Here is a 14,034-nt window from a genome sequence, read left to right as displayed (position 1 = left end):
CCTACGGACGGACGGACGGACGCACGTTTATTAATTTAATTTAATTAAATTTAATTTAATTATTTATCTTTTACAATGAGTTCCACATTGTTACGTTTTATAGGATGCTGGTCAGTCCAGTCTTTTCACATTTAAATCTTAATAATTTGATAGGGTATCTATCCTATCATAGTCTAAAAGCTGCAAAAGGCAAAGACCGAACAAGTGACACGAGAGTCTCAAAACGACTTCGTCACCTCCGTCATATTTACTTTCCAGCTCAAACAACACTCATAGTTGTCATACCGGACGGGGCACTTTTCCGAATCAAAAGCCAAGGGAATAAATACATCATGAGGTTGGGAAAGATCAAATGTGAATGATGATTAGGATGATTCTTTGTGTCACCAGTTGCCACTCGGCGGTGGTATTTCAAAACAAAGTTCAAAATGTCTTTTCAGGCTATGAATTTGCAGCCTGGTTTCTTCTTCTGGCTTAGGTTCTAGGCTCTAGGTAGCATTGGCGGGGATAGCAAAGGCTCTCCACAAATGATCCAAATGAAATGGAGATCGTTGATCAGAGCCTGGGTTGAAGAGGGCGGACTAGCGAGTCAATTTGCCACAAGCCACTGGGAGGACCAAAAAAAAAGGTTCATCTTCAACGCCTTGTGAAGCGAAAGCACACAGCTTTACAAACACATTTGGGATCGACAGACGCTGCGCGTGACAGTAGCACGAGTGACGTCACTCACGTTGTCTGACTTGCCTCCTCTCAACTTCACGTATGTGCAGGCGCCTGCCACGTAGCGTCAAGTTTTCTGGAGCAGCGGCGGCGGCGACAGCGACAGCGGTAGCAGCGGCGGCGGTAGCAGCGGCGGCGGTAGCAGCATCGGCAGCATCGGCAGCGGCAGCAGCAAACTCTTGTAAGTTGTTCTGCTCCCACCCACGATCCATGCGAGGACTCCGTACATTCGCGTACATAAGTTGGTTTCACTTCATCGCTGCATGCGTGTTTCATGTGGTTTGTGTCTTGTGTGTGTGTGTGTGTGTGTGTGTGTGTGTGTGTGTGTGTGTGTGTGTGTGTGTGTGTGTGTGTGTGTGTGTGTGTGTGTGTGTGTGTGTGTGTGTTTTCGACGAGGATGTTCATGCCTTGACAAACAAAATAAGTCCGTCCAACTCGAGCCAAGAGAAGAACTGTTGTATAACTCTCATTTGAAGCATCGTGTGCTTTGGGCGTGTTCATCAATTAAATCGTTGCGAGACGGATACAATGAAGGTGCCTGGCAAATTGTCCACTGGTTGTTCGACTCTGTGTGCCCTGCGACTGGCTGGCAACCGGTTTTCTTTGCATAATCATTCCATCGGTCCGACGATGTACTTTTTGAGTGATTGCTGTGAACAAGATCATGGAAGGAACAAACAAGTGTCCGCATTATGTTTGAGACAAAGATGCCGTAAAATCAGAATGTATATATATATTGGCGCTCCTAGCACATCAAGGCATGATAGATATTTTCGCGATCAGGTGGTGTAAACCAAAGGACCCATTTGGTTTGAGTCCGCGTACTGATGAAAAGCAAGCAAGCAAGCAAACTGGATCTGCCTTGCATTTTGTTGTGCATATCTCAAAAAGAGCCAGTAATTAAATCACAGCAATCAACAAGGGGGTTGTCATGGTGACACCTGTGCCCCACGCTCACTCACTCACTCACTCACTCACTCACTCACTCACTCACTCACTCACTCACTCACTCACTCACTCACTCACTCACTCACTCACTCACTCACTCACTCACTCACTCACTTACTCTTGTGGGCTCATTTGAGCAGGATTCCGAGCCAGGCAGCCAGCCCAGCACCGGTCGGCGGGGATTTCCTTCATTTGTTTGACACAAATGTTGCTTTGGACCTAAGAAGCGACATGGCTGAAGAGCGCTTCTAACGGGACCACAATGGGTAAGCAAGCAATGTCTCTTTCCATTTGAAAGCACTAGCTGGACGCCAGTGATGTGTACAGATTTCTACAAAGGGATGCTTGAATCATTGAGTCACCTGATTTCAATCTCATTCCGAATATCCTTCTAGTTCCGGGTCATCTTTCGCTCATCCCAGGTGGCTCCGCCCTCCCCTTTGCCAGCGCCGCGTCGTCGCTGGGAGGCCTGGTTTTCGGTTACCACTTGGCCGTCATCTCCGGCGCTCTGCTCCAAGTCAAGAGCGAGTTTGGACTCAGCTGCGTTCAGCAAGAGCTGCTGGTCAGCTCCTTGTTGGCCGGAGCCCTGCTGGCCTCCCTGCTGGGAGGGAGCTTGATCGACCGTTACGGCTGCAGGAAATCCATCCTGCTCAGCATCGTCCTCATGCTGACGGGTACTTTGCTCCTACTGGTCAGCTCCTACCAAAGCCTTTTGTTGGGTCGCTTGACGGTGGGCTTCGCCATGTGCCAGTCCTCCATGTCCTGCTGCCTGTTTGTGTCGGAGACGGTCAGCCCCGAGCGGAGGGGCCTTTTGGTGACGCTGTACGAAGCCGGCATTACCGCCGGCGTCCTCTTGGCCTACACCGTCAACTACCTTTTGGTTCATTTCCAAACCGGCTGGAAGTGGATGTTTGCCTTAGCCGTGGTGCCCACCTCCATCCAACTCCTCTCCGTATGCGCCCTTCCGTCCCAAACGACGCTTACGGCTCCAGACGAAGCTCGCTCAAATGGCGAGAAGGCGCCGTGTAACATCTCCTACCTTTTCCGGCGCCGAGACAACATGAGGACCCGCACGGCGCTCGGGCTGGGACTTGTGCTTTTTCAGCAGTTGACGGGACAGCCAAACGTGCTCTTTTACGCCCCGACCATCTTTCACGCTGCGGGATTTCAGAGCGACAATTCTGCCGTGCTGGCGACGGTCGGTATAGGAATAGTCAAAGTGGCGGCCACGCTGGTCTCCGTGGCGTATTCGGACAAATGGGGCAGGAGGCCTTTGCTCATCGGCGGATGCTGCGTCATGGCCTTTTGCCTGATCTGCGTCGGACTGCTCGGCGGACATTGGCAAAACCGTGCGGCGGCGGCGGCGAGGCCTTGTAGTTCGGGGGATTCCGTTGGCAACCGGATCAGTCCCCTTCTTCATCTGCCGGCTGGAAATGACACGGCGCTCCCGGCTGCCGGTGCACGGCTTCCAGAAAACCAAACGGAAAGAGCCGCCACGGAATCTTCTCCCAGCATTGGGGATCAAGTTTTCAACTGGATCATTGTGGTGTGCATGATGGCGGCGGTCAGCGCATACTCCGTTGGATTTGGACCCAGTTTGTATCTAGCTACATATATATCTGTCTATCTCAAGCGTATTGTTGTGATCCAAATGCTAAATCCTCTTTCTGGTACGTTTGCTCCAGTGACCTGGCTCCTCCTCAGCGAGATATTTCCGGCAGCCGTGAGAGGACGAGCCTTCGCGTTCACCAGCTGCTTCAACTGGAGCGCCCACCTTTTGGTGGCTTTCACCTTCCTGGACCTTTTCAGTAAGCTCCCATGATCCCTGTATTGGTCAAATGCACGCGCAATGTGCCTTTTGTGGATGTGGCCAGATGCGATGGGTCTATCTGGAACCTTTCTTATGTACGGGATGACGTCAGCGGTGGCCGCGCTTTTCTTCTACTTTATGCTACCGGAGACCAAAGGCAAGACGCTGGGGGAGATCGACAGGGAACTGCGCTTAAACAGGTGCTTTGCTCAATCTCCGTCTCAGGCCGGGCCACCGGCAGGTGCCATATTGACTCGGCTTGTGTTTTGGCCTAGGTTTCACCACCACCGCAGTGTGGACTGCTGTGACCCCATCAGAGAAAGAACTTCCCTGTCAGACTACCAAAGAGTTGTCTGTCAATGAAGCGCTTGCTTGTGGCATCCTTTCCGGTGTCACATATTACTTCCAATCTGCCAGGCGGGCCACGACCGAGCGGGGTTCTTTTGCTGAACAGCAAGGGGCTTTTATTTGACGAGAGAGAGAAGGATGATTTGAAATGAGGGCGCGTGCGAATGGCCTCTTCTATCTGGTGTTACCTTTTTTTCCTACTGTATGTAAATTCAAGAAAGGGAGCATTTCTATTGAAATGAATTTGTGTCAATTTGTGTTATTGGTAATGTATTTGATAAAAACATCTAGTATATGACGATTTTCACTCGTGTCAAATTGGATTACTGTATGCATGTTAGTCCTTTATTGTACTTATTTTCTATTTTGTGGAAAACACGTTCAAAATAAAATTGCTGACGACGCATTTACAATTTGACGTGCATCCTCTCCAACGTGGAAAAAAAAGCACAGGGTACCTGATAAATAACTGTTTATTTACACAAATATTTGCAAATACTAGTCTTCTACACAAGAACATAAACATATATACAGTAGTGTAGTGACTCAATGTACACACTTTGATTTATTTGCATTTCCATGTTTACAAAAAATGTACAGCAGCGTCAAAAAGTTACACCATCAAATTGTGGCACAAGAACACAGAGATCCTTCAAGTGCTATCCTTCGGCACGGCGCACCGCACCGCTCAACTGCTGACTCCAAAAGAACTCACCTGTCAACAATGGTTCCTTCACTCACTCACTCACTCACTCACTCACTCACTCACTCACTCACTCACTCACTCACTCACTCACTCACTCACTCACTCACTCACTCACTCACTCAGTCAACCGTTGGGAGCTTGGCCTGGCTTGGCCACAAAACACTAAATGCAAATGACTCACCTGCCATGCATAAAACGCTTTGTTTTGTTCACGATACATTTGCACCATCATAATAATCCAGTGTATTCAATGACTTTGAATGCCCTGTCCAGTGCCCAGGGCTCGAGAGAGTGCCGTTTTTGTCTCAACCGGCAACTCCGCATCATCCATTCATCCATACACGGGACACAAATCCTTCTGCTCATCTGTTCCCCGCAAAGAATGAGCAAATGATTTGCATGAGTGTTTAAAGACCTTTGTCTATTGGCATCAAACCCGATTTGTTCTTTCAAATGAACGGGGAAAAACTTTGGTCAAGGAGCTACAAAGCAGCATTTCTCAAGACATCCACAACTACTCGTATATAGCGGGTCGCGTCCCGCCCGCCCGTGTCACCCACGAGGACGCTTGGGTCGCTACGGCTCCACGTTTTTGCCCGACTAATACATCCAGCGCGACTGTCGCTGCATCTGGAGCGCAAAACGGCAGCGGACGCAATTTGTTATCGGAAGCCGAACAAAGTTAATCGGAGGGTTGCTTCTTTTGGTCCCGACGGCAATCACCTTCTGTCAAAGTACGACATGGACAAAAGGAGCACAGATGACACTTTCCCTTTTGAATGCACGGCTGCATTTGAAGAAAAACCAGTGCGTTTCATCGTCCACGCGGGACATTCATTTTGGATGTCACGTGAGCACGTTTGGCTGAGACCAGGAAGAAGAATCAAATCAAACAAAGGCTTCGGATGAGGGTGGGCTCGGCTGGGCCACACACAGTTTGGATGTAGGTGTGTTGCACCTGTCTGTCTGTCTGTCTCCATTTGTCACTGGGGGGCTCCGGCGGGCACCGGGGAGCTCAGAGCGTTGGTGGCAGAGAGGACGGGCGAGCCAGTGAGTGGGCCCAGGGCAGTCGAGGCTGGCAAGGCAGAAATACCTGCAATGGCCACAGCAGCAGCAGCAGTTACACCACCTGCACTTTTGCACAATTGTATGCCCAAGACAGGGGGATCCGGCCTCACGACCATTGGCGAGATTCTTCTCAAGCCACCTACCCGTAATAATGCTGGCTGTGCTAACAGTGGCCGGGTTCCCACCGGGCAGGTTGGCGACTCCGCCGCAAGACTGCTCCTTCACAATGGGGACTGAAGGAAAAACAAAAACAATGCTAAGTCATCCGGCTCATTCCAAAAGGCATCTTTCACCTCACGTGGAAGGGTGCAGTGGTTTTCATTGCAGTGTGTAAAAGCCCAAAAAGCCATCCCCCCCCCCTCCCCCTCCTGAATGGAAGCGCTTACAGAAGTAGGGGTGATCCATGGCCTCGCGGGCGGTCAGCCGGGCTTGATGATCGTAGCGCAACAGCTTATCCAGGAAATCCAGAGCTTCGGAGCTGACCAGATGCTGGTTTTCGCTGTGGACGAAGCGTTCCCATCGCTTACGGGAATGTCTGGGGGGGAGAAAGAAAGAAAGAAAGAAAGAAAGAAAGAAAGAAAGAAAGAAAGAAAGAAAGAAAGAAAGAAAGAAAGAAAGAAAGAAAGAAAGAGAAAAAGAGAGCGAGAGAGCGAGAGAGCGAGCGAGAGCGAGAGAGAGCGAGCGAGAGCGAGCGAGAGAGAACGTCAAGACCGCTGCGTGATACCAGATATGAAATTTGCAGGGACCTGGCACCTTTACCTTCCGAGTATATCGTTGAAGCGAGGCTCCAGCTCAATGTTGTATTTGTCCACATAGTCGTATAGATCTTCTGTTCCCAAGACCTTGGCTATTCTCACCAGCTCGAACACAAACACAATACACCCGATTCAAAGGAGTCTTATCCAGCCTCTGCAGATGTTTAGCAACATCACAGAGGAGCCGGGTGGCCTGGCCGCACTTTATTTCATCCCTCCGTTACCTGGTCATAGTTGTCGTAGCCGTGGAAGAAAGGCTCTTTCCTGAAGATCATGCTGGCCAACATACAGCCCAAGCTCCACATATCCAGACTGTAGTCATACATCTAAAACACACAGATGACAAAATTGTGGGCGGAAAGGCCGTAAGCGCAGCGCACACTGGCCGCCGCCGCCAACGCCGGTTGTTGTTTTTTTTTTTCTTTTATGGGCAAAAACATGAAGTTTGTATGTTTTCCTTAGCAATATCAGCTGTACCTGATAGTCCACCAAGAGCTCAGGTCCTTTAAAATAGCGTGAAGCCACTCTGACGTTGTACTCTTGTCCCGGGTGGTAGAATTCGGCCAGGCCCCAATCGATAAGACGTAACTACAGACGCATACAATCGACGGTTGTCACACAAATATGAGCAAAGATAACGATAAAGATAAGAACGTGTTTTGGCATCTTGACTTTTCTTCCCCATAATAAAATGCGTTACGGTTTAGGTGTTTTTTCAGACGTTGATCACCAACCAAAAAAATAGGTCAGGCTGTGGAAGGACTTACCTTGCGGTGTTCGTGATCAATCATCACATTATGTGGCTTGACATCTCGATGCATGATTCCCATACTGTGACAATAATCCAGGGCCTGTTGAAAAAAGCCGCGCATGAACTCCCACACTTCATGTGGAGAGAAAACATTGTACTCACCTTGAGGATCTCGTACATATAGAAGCGGATGTCGTAATCTGTCAACGTTTGGTACAATTGCTAGGGATCGCAGCAAAGTCATTAGAAAGAGCATCACTCATTCAATCATTCCAAAATGCTGTACCAACGTTACTGTTTGCCTAGTTATGACCCCAAGTGGGATTGGTACAAAAGTAAAAATGATGCAGTATACAAAAGTAAAGGATTTCTTTTTCGTCAGAGCCAAAAACATAAACACATCCATCTATCCACCCATCCATCCAATCCATCCATTCATTCATCCATCCACCCACCCATCCATATCCACCCATCCATCCATCTCCAATTAACATGTCATTTGAAAAAGATGAAAAACCTCTCACCTTGAAGTCGGTGTTGTTAACATGTTCAAAGACCAAGGCGGGTGTACGAGACTGAAAACCACCACCACCACCAACAACAACAAGAACGGCGCACGACAACACTCCTGGTCAGATATAAAGGCACAGGGGAATGTGTCCTTAGATGACTCCAAATTGCATACTTACCACAGGGTCTTTGACAATATCTATAAGGGAGACAATATTCGGGCCTCCTCGTAGATTCTCCAAAATCTTGATCTCACGCTTGATTTTCTTTTTCTTCACAGGCTAGTGAGACACATCCATTTGATTTTGTTTGTGGACGCCAGTAACGGAGGCAAGGAGGGCATCTATCTTATTTACCTTGAGGATTTTGACTACAATCTTTTCATTATTGGTGATGTTGATGGCCTCAAAGACTTCACTGTATTTGCCACGGCCGAGTTTTCGCACCAGCTGAAAGTCATCCTGGTTACTGTGAATAGAAGGATTGGACATTTGCTGCCGGCGCCGACATAGAGCCGAGCCAAACGGGCGACGAGCACTTTTACCCCCATTCCACGACATGGGATTCGTAGTCCCAGTACTCTCTCGGCCGGTGAGTGTTGACCTCGTTGTACACCCTGGCCCGGCTCGGCACGGGTCCCGACATGTCCGACAGCTTGGCGGCTGGGCTCTTTCGCCGGCCAAACAAGCAAAGGTAAGGGCTGTGGCTTTTGACTGAAAAGGGGGAGGGGGTACGGGGGGGTTATTTGAGGACAAGGGAGGGGGCACCAGGGGCATGTGGTCGTCGCTAGGAAAAAAAGACAACAGATCATTATTAATGGGACTTGCCGTCACAATTACGTTTCGCGTGCACGAAATCGACTGTACTCGTTTCAATTATGGATTCCTTTGTTTGTTTCTTGCTCGCTCTCGATCCTAGGGGTGGAAGAATTCATCTTCCATGCCTTGTGCGAAAGAGGAGTGTTGCTATTAAGTAGGGACAATTGGACAGGTCAACTTCTTGTGCTGTTAAAATGGTTAAGAATCATAACGCGTGTCATCATAACCTTTTGTGACTGTCAACTACCACTTCTGAAATCAGGTTGCGACGAACCTCTGCAGATTCATATGGAGTGAAGCACAACATTCACGCTACGTCGGTTTGTGCTGTTTCAAAATGGAATAGTCACTTACTTTTATTTAATCACAAGATCACGCATAGCCACCCACCGATATAACACACGCGCACACAACAGTGGTGAACGTGCACATTCCCGCCGAACGACTCTGGAGATTAATAAGCATATTGCTGCTGTCGCCCAAAAAGGATACTCCAGACCTAGCAAATAAGTCACCCAGTCAGTCAAACAACGCGAAAATGTGAACTCAATACACCAGGAGGAAAGTCTAGCGCGTCGCTTACTCGGCTTGTGATTGGTTTTCAGCGGTGCGTTTCCTGCTCTCGAGTCCCACCATTAGATGCACTAGAACTCACAGCTGAACACAAGTTGCTCATGTGTTGAGCAATGCAGAACGATAAGATTTGAAAGAACGTGCTGGGCCGAAAGATGCTTGGCATAGTTTGGACTGCTAACAGACAGAGGGTGTAGCTAACTCATCCGTGTTGGGCGGACCCTTGACGTTAGCATCCGAGCCTTGGCAATTGGCAAAGCCGATACGTTTTATCGTCCACTATTGACTGGTTGATATCATCAGTATATATTTACCCCCGTGATCAATGAGGCGAACGATACGTTTCTCCACAAAATCAGTAGTCAATCCCAATGGGCGGGCAGGAGGTGAACCCTCGCCGGTATGCCTGTTCTGAAGCGAGCGAGATTTCTGCTGTATCAGAGACAACATGGCGGACCGCGGCCCCTACGTCACCAAGTACAGCTACAGAAGCCGCAATGGGACAAACGTCTCGAATCGCCAGCGATACGATGGATTTGTAAGTATTTGACTCATTACGTCAAAACGTGCTAGGACTCAAACTTCTGATTATGAAATATCAAGTTGAAAGATGTTGCCTGGAGAAGGGACAGCTTTTTGCTTGCTGTCTGCATCAGTTCCCCCCACCGCTTTGCATGCCTGCCTGCCTGCGTAGGGTCAGTCCGGGTCAAAAATCACAATGAGAATTGGATGAAGACTAAAAGGTAAAACGTCACGTGGCCCCATACATGATGAGGAGGATGTTTGGTGGCAGCTGCTTTCAGTGAGGCTATTCAATAAAGTGTACTCTTGCTGATTGAGGATATCCTCTATAAGTCCTGCCTCTTTTCCGTGACTCCGTGGTGCAACACAGCTGATTGAAATGATCAACAATTCTCGTATTGCACGACATCTCGCGTGACAAAGAGAAAAGCATTTCTGCAGCCGCTCCTCGCGATGTCAAAGCTGGCCCCGAGCCAGGATCCGAGGCCCCACAGGGAGGGCTTCGACCGGGTCGAGCCTTTAGGATGTTTCCTTCCTGCTCTTCGCCGACATCTTCCTGCTTCAGGATACCTCTGGGACTCGTGAAGCAATGGTCCACCTGGCTACGGGAGGATTGTGAACAGCAGCTTCTAATGAGCTCTTAGTACACACAGGTGAAAAGTTGGAAAGTGCATTTTGTTTTCTGCGACAAAGGATTCAAACCTTAGTTCCATGCCGTCGTGATGAACAATCGTGGCGCTAGTATGACATAAGCAACGAACCTTTCACACTCGATTCGAAGCCACGAATAACGGAAGAGTCTTCAATTCGAAACAAAGATAAGCACGTTTCTGAAATGCAGGAGGAGAAGGTATGAGCACCAGTGTTGGATTTTTCACGAGTTCCTTTTTTTGCAACATTTTTGCTGGAATGACTTCTAGCTAGTTGGACGAATATGGTTTCCCTTTTCGGAAAATGGCCTGAGCCAACAAGATTGGGGCTTAAGGACAGTGCTGCCATCAACATTATGAGGGTACACTTGTAGATAGATCCTCAAGGATTCTCCTATTTCTTCTCTCTCCTGGTTTGCCGCATGACCCTTAACAGCAGCTGTGTGTCACGTCTTAGCTGTGACTGACCAACACCAAATGTGTGGTAGGGAGAAGCCAGGCATGCCAAAGATCAACTTGGTGGACAATGTAACAAGTCTCATTTGAAGATTTTCGTAAACCCAGGAAGACCGTTGTTACTCTATGAGAAGGCCCAGCCAGACTTTTGGAATTTCTTTGGAGCTTTTTGGCAGTGGTCCAGCAATGTAGTCATGTCCCTCCCACGAGTAATCACGGGCCATCACAATAGATGGAAGAAAGCTCATTTGTGTCTTTCCTGTTTTGCCTTTAAACTATTCCCAAAGCTGACACTGATTCCGATCTCCTTAATTGGCACTCAACGTGAACTACCGCCCCAAAGAGCACGTTGCGTAGGTACGCTATTGCTAAAAGAATAGGATTCCACAGTGGCTTCCTTTCTTGTGATTCTTTGGCATGACACTTGATTGAGGAGCTTACTGGAATTCCCCATACAGGTTTTTCTCCGGATGAAGACAGTCATACAGAAAAGGTACAAGATGTAAGTGTGTGTACAAATTACACCTGATGACTTTGGGGTCCAGAATTTGGGAATAGGAGTCAATCGAATGGAAGAAAAAAAAGACGGCGAGCTCCCCGAACACAAAATGAAATGTGGACCCCGTCGCTGCTTTCCACTGCAGAATTTGATAGTTCTCGAGCAAAAAGCGGTCATCTGTGAGAAAAGCTTACAAAACATCGACGTGATCAATCAACACTCAGACTTGATTTGAAGGAAATGATTTCATCCAAAAACATCTCACATGAAAGGCCATGTCAATTCATAAAATGGGTGGAAAGAACAAAAAATGAGCTCCTTTTCATTATTTTCTCACCAGGTTGTCTGAAGCCATGAGCAACAAGAAAAAACAAATCCATCTTTGAAATTGGAGTCTGCGGATATTTTTGCAGAAAAAAAACATTCATTGAGCCTTCTTATCGTATGGCATTCCGTCAATACGTTTTTACATTCCTCATTATGAACAATGCATAAGTACAAGAGCATTTGACAAAATTTGCCATGTTTGACAAATAACCGTGAACAAATGATGTTGATGCTTTATCTCACATTAATATCAAGTCATATTATGAAGCATTAATATGCATACCTGAGCCACAACTCTTGTTTGGTGGGGAAAAAATAAACCCAACAACATTCAAAAGACTCACAGAACAGAGTCTTCGGTGGTCATTCTCAGTTCCAGTGAAAGGAGAGTTTTATCGAGAATGTATTTTTCTCGCTGGCCCTCCTAGCATTTTCACACAATATCGTCTGTCTTTAACCTGGAAACAAAGAAGGAAATGGCTGTCAGTCAGTCTGTCAGTCAGTCAGATGATCTTCACAATCATTTCAACAACAATAACAAATACATAGGTAGGTTGAATGCAAAGACAAAAGTCGTGAGCTATTCATAATCAATCACACACATTCTTTTGAGCAGAATCCAATTGGCCTCGAATGCGTCATCAGTACGCAAGAAGTTGCTGACCTTCTCCAAAAGTTTGGTGAGCCCTACATCGGCCAATGTAACCAACCGCTTACTTTGCGCTGTTTGCTGAGGCAGAAGGTGCAGATGCTCCGGGGCTGTCCGGAGTCTCCGCTGGCCCTCAGACACGGAGACACGCCGTGAGAAGCGGCGCCGCCGCCGCCGCTGCAGGCGTCCCCGTCCCTCTCGTCGTCGCCCACCACCTGCAGCACGTTGGCCAGGTGCGAAATATAGCTGGACGCCAGGCGAAGCGTTTCGATTTTGGACAGCTTTCGGTCCACCGGTTCCGTGGGAATGAGCGTCCGTAATGCGCTGAAAGCCGTGTTGACGTTCTGAGTCCGGTGTCTCTCTCTGGCGTTGGCGACGTTTCGCTGCTCTACCACCACAACCTCGCCGGTGCCGCCGGAGCGCGGTGCCACCGTTGCCGCCGCCGCCGCGCACCAGCCATAACCCTTGTCCGTGCTGCCTTCGCTCTCGCTGCGGTTCCCTTCGTCCTCGTCCGACGCCAGGCTCAGGTCAACGGAGAAGGCGAAGGAATGAGCCGACATCGGCCTGAGCATCGTGAAAGCCATCATTGGTGGCTGGCTGGCTGGCTGGCTGGCTGGCTGGCTGGCTGGCTGGCTGGCTGGCCGACTGGCTGGCTGGCTGGAAGACTGGCTGGAAGACTGGCTGGCTGGCTGGAAGACTGGCTGGCTGGCTGGAAGACTGGCTGGCTGGCTGGCTGGCTGGCTGGCTGGCTGGCTGGAAGACTGGCTGGCTGACTGGCTGGAAGACTGGCTGGCTGACTGGCTGACTGGCTGGCGCGCGATTACTGGAACACGGCTCTCTCTCTCTCTCTCTCTCTCTCTCTCTCTCTCTCTCTCTCTCTCTCTCTCTCTCTCTCTTTTTTTTTTTTTTTTTCCCCATGCACTTCAACAGCTGCATGGAGACAGAAGCAAACAAGTACCCGGCCGCCAAATGTTTGCTCAGCCGTCCGTTTCACGTTTCATCAAGATAGATGGAGTTGTCGGAGGCAGGACGAGACGAGGAGCTGTCTTGGCGGGGCGGGGCGGTGTTGGAGGGGGTGTGCTTTTGCTTTGCGTCGCTTCGCTTTGCGTCGCGTCGCTTCGCTTTGCCTCGCAGATCTATGGAGCCCTTTGGAGTTTTTAGAAACAACCATGTTGGGAGCGCGGCTCGGCTGCAGTCCAAAACATTGGGCGCGCTCACTTGACAATGCCACAGGCAGGGCCAGCTCAAGAAGGCTCACGTGAGTGACAATGTGAATCAACTAAGCCACTCTCCACCATCCAAAAATAGAAAACCACTTGCATGTTGTGAATAAAAGCAAATGAGCGACCGACGCAGGTCTGAGGTGAGCTGTGGATTTTTCATTTGGGCTAACGGCTTAAGAGCCGAGGCTAAATAAACAGTCGGCAGATGCCGAGGGTGACTGCGTCTGAACTTTCTCTGTGGAAAGTGAACAAATGGCTTCCAGATTGGCCCGTGCTGGCTGTGGAGGGGAAGAGTGCGTGCCGTCGCAGCGCCACATGAAAGCAGGCCATCGCTGGCCCCAGCGCTGGCCCCTGGCCTCCGGCTCAGCTGCACTAACAAGTGTGACCGACCTATGCGGGACCCGGGCTCATAAAGTGGGAGGGTGTTTCGGCACATTCGGCCTTCCGGCAACACGACCCCGCTGCACTTTCTCTCCCTCGGTGCCTCCCGTCACGTCACAGTTTGGAATCGTAAATACTCCACCCCCGCCCGCACACGTCGTGACTTAGAGGAATGCCACGCAATGCCTGCTGAGGTGATTCCGGTCCTAATGAAGTGTCGCCATTTTCTACGTAAGAAAGCAAGCAATGGAATCTGCAACTGCAAAGAAAGAAAAATGAGCAGATCTTTTCCAAAGCCGCTCTTTTCATTCAGGAAGTTG

The 14,034-nt window shown here is 49.2% G+C and overlaps 3 protein-coding genes across 7 annotated transcripts; 1 reads left to right on the top strand and 2 right to left on the bottom strand.

The window, feature by feature from the left end:
• Positions 1–2: 2 nt before the first annotated feature.
• slc2a10 (solute carrier family 2 member 10) lies at positions 3–4,250 on the top strand. 3 transcript variants are annotated; one of them, XM_085923379.1, is made up of 8 exons: positions 3–337; positions 479–628; positions 771–901; positions 1,809–1,934; positions 2,064–3,263; positions 3,354–3,476; positions 3,543–3,678; positions 3,754–4,250. In XM_085923379.1, exons 4-8 carry the CDS (start codon positions 1,931–1,933, stop codon positions 3,839–3,841), a joined length of 1,551 nt encoding a protein of 516 aa, XP_085779505.1. In that variant the 5' UTR covers positions 3–337; positions 479–628; positions 771–901; positions 1,809–1,930; the 3' UTR covers positions 3,842–4,250. The 3 variants fall into 3 exon arrangements, with proteins under 3 accessions (XP_085779505.1, XP_085779506.1, XP_085779507.1); XM_085923380.1 differs by having other exon boundaries at positions 441–628; XM_085923381.1 differs by lacking the exons at positions 3–337; positions 479–628 and having other exon boundaries at positions 727–901.
• Positions 4,251–5,344: 1,094 nt separating this feature from the next.
• LOC147048644 (casein kinase II subunit alpha) lies at positions 5,345–9,483 on the bottom strand. Of its 3 annotated transcripts, XM_085923384.1 has the most exons (14): positions 9,322–9,477; positions 8,483–8,559; positions 8,161–8,402; positions 7,973–8,084; positions 7,796–7,897; positions 7,631–7,681; positions 7,269–7,328; positions 7,123–7,206; positions 6,833–6,943; positions 6,580–6,681; positions 6,360–6,460; positions 5,987–6,135; positions 5,744–5,833; positions 5,345–5,625 (listed from the first exon to the last, which is right to left on the bottom strand). In XM_085923384.1, the coding sequence occupies exons 3-14, from the start codon at positions 8,259–8,261 to the stop codon at positions 5,516–5,518; spliced, it is 1,173 nt and encodes a 390-aa protein (XP_085779510.1). In that variant the 5' UTR covers positions 8,262–8,402; positions 8,483–8,559; positions 9,322–9,477; the 3' UTR covers positions 5,345–5,515. The 3 variants fall into 3 exon arrangements, with proteins under 3 accessions (XP_085779510.1, XP_085779509.1, XP_085779511.1); XM_085923383.1 differs by lacking the exon at positions 8,483–8,559 and having other exon boundaries at positions 9,322–9,483; XM_085923385.1 differs by lacking the exons at positions 8,483–8,559; positions 9,322–9,477 and adding an exon at positions 9,018–9,306.
• Positions 9,484–11,454: 1,971 nt separating this feature from the next.
• LOC147048643 (transcription factor 15-like) lies at positions 11,455–12,720 on the bottom strand. Its single transcript, XM_085924473.1, has 2 exons — positions 12,179–12,720; positions 11,455–11,919 (listed from the first exon to the last, which is right to left on the bottom strand). The coding sequence occupies exons 1-2, from the start codon at positions 12,695–12,697 to the stop codon at positions 11,854–11,856; spliced, it is 585 nt and encodes a 194-aa protein (XP_085780599.1). The 5' UTR covers positions 12,698–12,720; the 3' UTR covers positions 11,455–11,853.
• Between the last annotated feature and the right edge of the window lie 1,314 nt (positions 12,721–14,034).

Source organism: Syngnathus leptorhynchus, chromosome 11 (genome assembly GCF_054491065.1).
Source record: "Syngnathus leptorhynchus isolate UIUO chromosome 11, UIUO_Slep, whole genome shotgun sequence".
In the NCBI taxonomy this organism is placed as follows: domain Eukaryota; kingdom Metazoa; phylum Chordata; class Actinopteri; order Syngnathiformes; family Syngnathidae; genus Syngnathus; species Syngnathus leptorhynchus.
The sequence above is the reverse complement of the archived record's forward strand: the minus strand, read 5'-3'. Positions and strand labels throughout refer to the sequence as shown.

What these genes read in the sequence shown, in the direction of transcription:
- slc2a10 (XM_085923379.1), top strand. An exon ending in CTCCGTTGGATTTGGACCCA is followed by an intron (nt 3,264 to 3,353) that starts GTTTGTATCTAG and finishes CGTTTGCTCCAG; the next exon opens with TGACCTGGCTCCTCCTCAGC. An exon ending in CACCTTCCTGGACCTTTTCA is followed by an intron (nt 3,477 to 3,542) that starts GTAAGCTCCCAT and finishes GGATGTGGCCAG; the next exon opens with ATGCGATGGGTCTATCTGGA.
- LOC147048644 (XM_085923383.1), bottom strand. Translation starts at nt 8,261, where the DNA reads ATGTCGGGACCCGTGCCGAGCCGGGCCAGGGTGTACAACGAGGTCAAC. An exon ending in CATGGATCACCCCTACTTCT is followed by an intron (nt 5,834 to 5,986) that starts GTAAGCGCTTCC and finishes TTTTTCCTTCAG; the next exon opens with TCCCCATTGTGAAGGAGCAG. An exon ending in CACAGCCAGCATTATTACGG is followed by an intron (nt 5,626 to 5,743) that starts GTAGGTGGCTTG and finishes TGGCCATTGCAG; the next exon opens with GTATTTCTGCCTTGCCAGCC.
- LOC147048643 (XM_085924473.1), bottom strand. Translation starts at nt 12,697, where the DNA reads ATGATGGCTTTCACGATGCTCAGGCCGATGTCGGCTCATTCCTTCGCC. An exon ending in GCCTCAGCAAACAGCGCAAA is followed by an intron (nt 11,920 to 12,178) that starts GTAAGCGGTTGG and finishes CTTTGTTTCCAG; the next exon opens with GTTAAAGACAGACGATATTG.